Source organism: Dromaius novaehollandiae, chromosome 6 (genome assembly GCF_036370855.1).
Source record: "Dromaius novaehollandiae isolate bDroNov1 chromosome 6, bDroNov1.hap1, whole genome shotgun sequence".
NCBI classification, from domain to species: domain Eukaryota; kingdom Metazoa; phylum Chordata; class Aves; order Casuariiformes; family Dromaiidae; genus Dromaius; species Dromaius novaehollandiae.
This window is the reverse complement of record NC_088103.1, coordinates 48,766,776-48,773,780: the sequence shown is the minus strand read 5'-3', so window position 1 is coordinate 48,773,780 and position 7,005 is coordinate 48,766,776. Positions and strand designations below refer to the sequence as shown.

At 36.0% G+C, this 7,005-nt stretch overlaps 1 protein-coding gene across 1 annotated transcript in view; it reads right to left on the bottom strand.

Annotated features, from left to right (window-relative positions):
* Window positions 1-420: 420 nt before the first annotated feature.
* PPP2R2D (protein phosphatase 2 regulatory subunit Bdelta) overlaps window positions 421-7,005 on the bottom strand; it is a 32,119-nt gene continuing 25,534 nt past the window's right edge. Inside the window, exons 7-10 of the mRNA XM_064514412.1 lie at window positions 6,725-6,889; window positions 5,092-5,261; window positions 4,913-5,004; window positions 421-2,567 (exon numbers count right to left, since the gene is read on the bottom strand). Of these exons, the coding sequence (XP_064370482.1) occupies window positions 2,288-2,567; window positions 4,913-5,004; window positions 5,092-5,261; window positions 6,725-6,889 (707 nt within the window). The 3' untranslated portion in view covers window positions 421-2,287. The remainder of the gene's footprint in view (window positions 2,568-4,912; window positions 5,005-5,091; window positions 5,262-6,724; window positions 6,890-7,005) is intronic.

Sequence of the window (7,005 nt, the reverse complement as noted above, 5' to 3'; positions counted from 1 at the left end):
CCTAGATGTTACTTATTTCATTCATCTCCTAATGGTGGCTGTGTGCAAATATTGAACTGAAAGAACAATAATTTTATCAGGTCAAACTAACAATAAACTTTTTTTAAATAAAATGAATGATGAAAATTTCATGAATCAAAAACTATTTAATTGAAAGAGGTACAAGCAAATCATGTTTCTCATATAATAGAAGATTATCATTTTTTTTACTCATATTCCACTTACATTAGCTGAAAAAATAGATCAAAAATAGACAGCACTGATATATTCACTGAATATGAACAGATGGCCTTCCGAGTTAGAGGTATGACCATTCAAAAACTAACCATTTAAAATGGAAATACAAACAATCTTCGGATTGGCTAATTTCGCCAATTATCCCACAAAAGGAAAAAAAATTGTCAAAATACACAGAGCAAGTCCAGGTAAACATTTAAAATTTATTAAACTTTTTGGTCAAAATAATTGAACAAGTATGTACAATCCCATTGTATTAGCTCTATTATGTATTTTCGGAACAAGGTCAAGTCTAATGCTTTAATGACCCAGGAGTTCCACATTTCAAGATTTGCAAATAGTGTCACAACCAATATACAGTATAAGCTTTTTTTTTTTTTTTTTTTTTTAATTTAAACTTTATTCGTAGAACCTCAAAGTTAGTTGTACTTACTAGCTTACTGTGAACAAGAGTGGCACTCTATGGACATTAATTGAGAGGGTAGGAAGAGAGACATTTTGCTCTTGCATATGCATATCTGATTTAGTAATCATAATACACCTTTATTTTATTAAAAATGGAGTGTAAACCACACCTTTGCATTTCCTCTGGGAATCTCAAAGGATCTAATATTTCATGAAGAACTTCTGATTTGCAGGCACATTTTATAGATTGTAACTTTGAACTACTTGATGATACTGAAACGTGCTGCAATAATTTCAGAAACAACTTTACGCCCATGCCAGTCTAGGGTAAAGAGAAGGTTGATGAATTTTAGGCCCCTTTGGAGAAAGGAAAAAAAAAGTACCTAAGGCTTAAAAAAAAAAAGTTAGCAATAACAAAGATACAGTAACAAACGCAGGAAACATCAGCTTGTAGTTTCAGTATTTTCCGACCTCTTGGTCAAGGATCCCTAAAGTTAGAATACGCTAAAATGTATTAAGCTGTGTTGCTGCTTGGCATAATCAAGACAGTTTTTTTTGCTGGCTTGAACTGCAGTGTGAAACAATATATTATGCCAAATATTTAAAATAAAGTACATCTTCAAGACAAACACTAAAAAGGTTAAAAAAACATAATGCACATAAGGTATGTCTCTAACATTGAGAGGCATCAGAAACTGAGTTCTTCTGTTCAAAGAAGAAATTTTGTTAAGTGTTTTGTTTTCCTTTCTGTGCAAGGCGGTCACTGTCTATTAAGGCTGTCGACATCTTTATACTAACCTTTTCCATCTCCTACTTGGTATGGAGATAGCTTTTTACAAAAACAGTGCAACTTAAACTAAACAATTTTATAGAAACTAAATTTAGAATTTGAAATACTACAAAAAAAGTTCAATTAGTCTGCCAAAAATCAGTGTTTCAGGACAAACATTGTCAAAACTGCCCATCAGAATTATTCTGCACAATCTCAGTACATGCAATAAAAAAATAAAAAGACTGAATACATACCTTCAGATTTAAAAACACTTTTTATAGCTTGTTATTTTATTAAGTGGTTTACACCAGAAGGTGTGGTTATAGATACAGTTGGTGAGTAAATATTCATGGAAACCTGTCTACGAACCCAACTCAAGACCTACCTAAGTGCTCAAAGGTAAAAACACCTAAGCCTAGATACAGGCCAGAGGAGGAATGTTTACAGGCATTAAGCACAATATATGTTTCAAAAGGCCCAAATATTACAGCAGAGAAAGAGCGCGAGAGATAGAAATTACATTTTTATGACAATTTTTCTTCTTGGGTGTTAAATTTTTGGTCTATAAACTGGAAAGGAAGGCTCAGACTTAAATAAATACATTTGTTTTGAGTATTGGCCTTATTGAGCCCTGTCCATCAGTTCTGCTTCTAGAGGGTTTCTCTCAGAAAATTGCAGCTCACACTCCCTACCCCCACTGAAGGCAGAACTACACCATGAACTCAAAAACCAGGCCAGATTCTCTCCTTTATCTAAAGGGAAGTAAGTGCATCAATGTTCTTCATCGGTAGGACAACAAGGCCTTCTCTTTTACAGATAAACAACTGAGCTTAACTATGCAAGACGACGACTCTGTCCTCAAGTAAGCCATCTTTAGTTAATTTTGTCCTGGAATATATACAAATTATTGGTGGCAGCTACAGCAATGATGTTCTCCATGGGATGCCATGCTGTATGAAGAATCTTCTTGTTGAAGTCCAGACTGTCAACGCTTATTTCATCTTTCTTTCTTTTACCACCCGTACACACTTTACGCGGCTTTAAGATGGCACGAGGTTTGCTGCTCTCCCTGGATGCTTCTAAAGTGATATCTCGTCGCGTATTCCGGTCAAACATTCTAAAGAAATTGTTGTAAGATCCAGTCATGATAGCACTGTTTAAAAACAGAAGAGAAATCTGCTATAATTAGGTTTCCAGAGGTAATATTCCATCCCTGTCTTCTTATACACAAGGTGACTGTCAGATCAAGTTCACGGTAAAGCGCATTTGGCATTACGCTTTTTTCCTCGCCCTGAGGTCCATCCCTCCTTCCACCAGTATTCAGCAGCATCCTTATCCTTAAGGTGAGAAAAGTGGGCTTTCCTATTCCTGTTCTATATTTTTATCCTGCAGCACTGGAAGTCATGGTGGAAGCAAACGCCTTGGAAAACTGCTTAAATTACGTACAGCATCACATATGCAAGTCCCTTCCTTTGCGCAGTGCCCATGCTGACCATAAACACGCAAATGGATTAATCACAGAAAAGTTTCCTCAAATCACAAAAAGAAACCCCTTACGTGAAAACACAATGCAGCCCTTCAGAAACAATTTGGACTCACTATACAGTACCAAGCCAGCTTCTGAATAAAGCAGAAAAAAAATGTGCTTCTGAAAATGCTTTCAAATAACTAACTTCCAATGAACACTTTGCTCGTAGCTTTCACAGAACAGTTTGTTTGAAATTTAGGCTTCAATGTTCATTTTTTGTGTACAAAAACACTTACCACCACCACCTGAAACCTGAAAAAGCTACTTTCTAAGAGGCAGAAATCCCACTGATTGTTAAAATCTCAACCGCCTCAGCCTTGTCATCTTATTTGTTAATACATATTGTTTTTATTATGTTAAAAAAAAAAAAACCTAAAGGCTAGGAGCCAACTGCAATACTATCAACACAAAATATATTGCTCAGGTTGTACTAGGGAGTGGATGAATTTTTTGCTTTTTCAAAGGAAGGAGAGCATCACAACCTATGACAACTTATGTTCTTATTATATGTTACATAACAGACAATAAGCCTAAACTTAGTGACACTTTGACTTTTTTTTTTTTTTTTTTTTTTTTAATATAAGGTTGACTGGAATTGCTTGAAAAAGAAATTTAGAAATAAGGGTCAGTTTCACTGCATTTTAGCAGAGCTGAAGAACACATACCACATCATTTATATATTTTTCTATTTGATATTGTAAATACTGCTAACTTTTTATATGGGACTGATACAGTATGATTATTTCCTCAGTGAAAGAAATAAACACAACTCCACCACTGTTATTAACTGCTGAAGTATATCCTTTCAAGTAACAGGCTACTTGACTTTAGTGACCCTGGAAGCCATTTTCTTCTTCTACTTCTAAATCTGATTTAAACTACAGCATCCTGTTTTTCAGCAATTTGTTCTCTAAAGATTTGCTCAGATTTGGATACATTCTTCTCCTCAGCCACTTGTAACCAGATACTTACAATAATCAGTTTTCCTCAATATTGTTTACTTATCAAATTCTTATAAGTGGCATGTAGCAGTACATGCAATCTCAACTATCACTGCAGTACCAATGTAGGCAGGTTTCCCTTTGCTGACTCCTGCACACAGCTTACTAGACTTGACCTCCCTGATCACTGTCCTCTTCTAAACCATGCGGTGCATCTTTTGTTCTCCAAAATATGATAGCTTTACGTCAAAGCTTGTTTGTTTCACATGCTGATCTTGTTACCATCAAATCAAAACTAGTGCCTTTTCACTGAACAGCTTGCAAGTATTCGGTGGCAGACAAGTCACTGTTTTAGATATTTCAAATATGTTCATAAAAGTCCTACCCCCCCCCCCCCAAAAAAAAAAAAATCCTCCAGACATGCCAACATAAAGTATCTAGATATAAGAACCGGATCTGCCACAGTCTCATCCAGGGGTTCTAAATTCATTTTAAAAGCATTTAGTACCCAATATTACCATACCCACTGACAGGAAACAAACCCAGCTTGGGTCAATAAAACTGGCTTTGCCATCTGATTACATTGCTTCCACAACTTGCAGGCAAGACAAGAATTCCCACTACTGTGAACAAATAATTATCTAATTCAGTTTTATCCTCTTCAGCCTGCAGAAAGCACGAGAAGATTTAATGTACTAAACACTGAATGCATATTCTTGTATACCTTTCGAAAATAAAACTGAGTCTCGTTTTCATGGTGTAAGGCTTAAAACAAAGTCCTGACTACACAAAGCTTCAACAATGACTCAGATTAGAAACAAACTGACAAGCAAAAATTTATTCTACTCCTGTAACTTGAGGGTGGAAGACTGACAACTGAAGTCTTCTTGCAAGGTCAATTCATTTGAATGCAAGTAATGACATCATTAAAGCTAAGGACTGGTTATGTGTTTCAAGACCAGGTAACGAACTGCTAAACTTGGACAGGGATAGGACAACACCTTCCCCCCCCCACCCGAAACACCTTACCTATCAGAACCATTCCAGCAGCATTCAAACTTGTCAAAGATGCAGTCATTTTCATAAAGGGAACAAAGCTTGCTTCGAAGATACTCATGAACCTTTTTGAAACATTTAAAATGGTATTAGAGAGCTTTAAAGAAAAAGAAGCTGGGGGGGGAACATTTAAGAAAATGTGACCACCATACTTGATATGTCTCTACAGGCCTGTTTTCCATATTGAGATCCCATACTTTAACCGAAAGGTAGTCTCTCGTCATCATGTATCGACCACTGTGACTGAATTTTACGTCAGATATCGATGATATTATTTCTGAAAAAAATGATCTGCTGCTAGGATCTTCAGGTTCTTCAAAAACTGTAGATAAAAGATACAATTACAAATGAAACCAACACCAAGTTCTACAGCTTCCAACATTTTTCAGTACTCACACAATTTTAAATCATAATACTAGTTTCTTTTAAAATAAGGTTGCTGTTAAACAGTCTTTTTAAAATAGTCTCCTTTTGAACAATGTTAGGCCCCTAGTCATCGGTTTGCTAGATGCCGATGTCCAATATACTCTCAAATAGAGCACAGCATCAGCAAGCTACAGTTCAGAGGTCTTAGGGATGAACGAGAGAAGAAAAGTTAAAAAACGGTGTATGGGTACAATAAACACCGCTGATCTACAAATTATGTTGAACAACAGCAGGAAAAAACAGCAGCAACCCCAATGCAAGATGTTATTCCATGACCCATGTATTTTGAGACTATGATCTATTTTTATTTACATCCAAAAGTTGTACAACACAATCTACTGAAATGAAATATTAGTATCAACACTTGAAATGCAATTGGTATGGTTTTAGAAGGCAGATAATCTTTGAAGCCAATATTGCTTTATGATCAAATAATATGTGTCGTGACACAAGCTATCCAGAATTAGCTTTATTTTTAAAGAGACCCTTTTAAACAGGAAGTTATTCAGTGAAAAAACATTAAAAACAGATTTTAAAAACTTAGTTTTAACAACTAATAAAATAACTGATTTTAAATAACTTTAATAACTAAGTGAAACCAGCTTAGCATTTATATATCTCACATTGTACAATTATTTCTTTCCACCAACATAAAATCCTTATCTTCACTATAGAAAGCTTACCTGCAAATATCAATATGGTAGGTCAGCCCACATGAATACTAATACAAATAAACCACTACTATTTACAATAGTGAACAAGGAATAACAGGCTGTGGGCAAGGCACTGGCAGTTTTCCTTATCGCTGCAGTACACACGCTTTCCTCACCTACATGAGTTTAGGTGGCTCAGCAGACTGAGGACATCCGTGTTTCAACCCTGCAAACTAACTTCAAACTCAGCACATACTCTTAAGATCAAATTCTATCCCAGTAGGTGTAAATGGTCACAAATTAAATGGATTCTGGCAGCCTCAGACCAGTTCCTAATGCACAAAGGTGAATAAACTGCCCTGAACTGGCATTTGTTAAGCAGATACCTTTGAGAAGCACCAAGACTGAGTCTGGACAGAAGACAGGTCTCACTGGTGCCAAAAGCACTTGTTCCCATCAGTTTATGATGCATAAATGGGTAAACAGGAGCAGAGTCAGATCGTCAATTGTCTCATGCTACACTTCTGCTTGTTGATGGCCTAGAACAAGACAATTAAAATGTTCCATTCTACAAAACTACCACCCCTTACCTTGTAAATTCTTTACCAATAAGCAGAACTTGGTATGTTCATTTATAAGCAGAATACCTATACAGTCTATCTTGCACCAACCAAAATCAGAACAAAAAAAATGCATGCTAACTCACATTTTGAATGCCTGTCACAGAGGGCCGAAGAACGCATATCACAGAGGCGAATAGTTCCTTTGCTACTACTGTAGACAAACACATTACAGTGATGCGGGTGGAACTCTGCAGCAGTAATCACTTCTGTCAGTTCCTCCATGTTAGCAGGCTTAATATCTACAATATCTGGGAAGGTTTTGGTAAAGGCAAGCAACATTCTACATTCGAATCATTTCTAGCAGATAGCTAGTTAAGAAATAAATAAAATAAAAACGCACCCAAATCCAATGTAGAGAATTAGG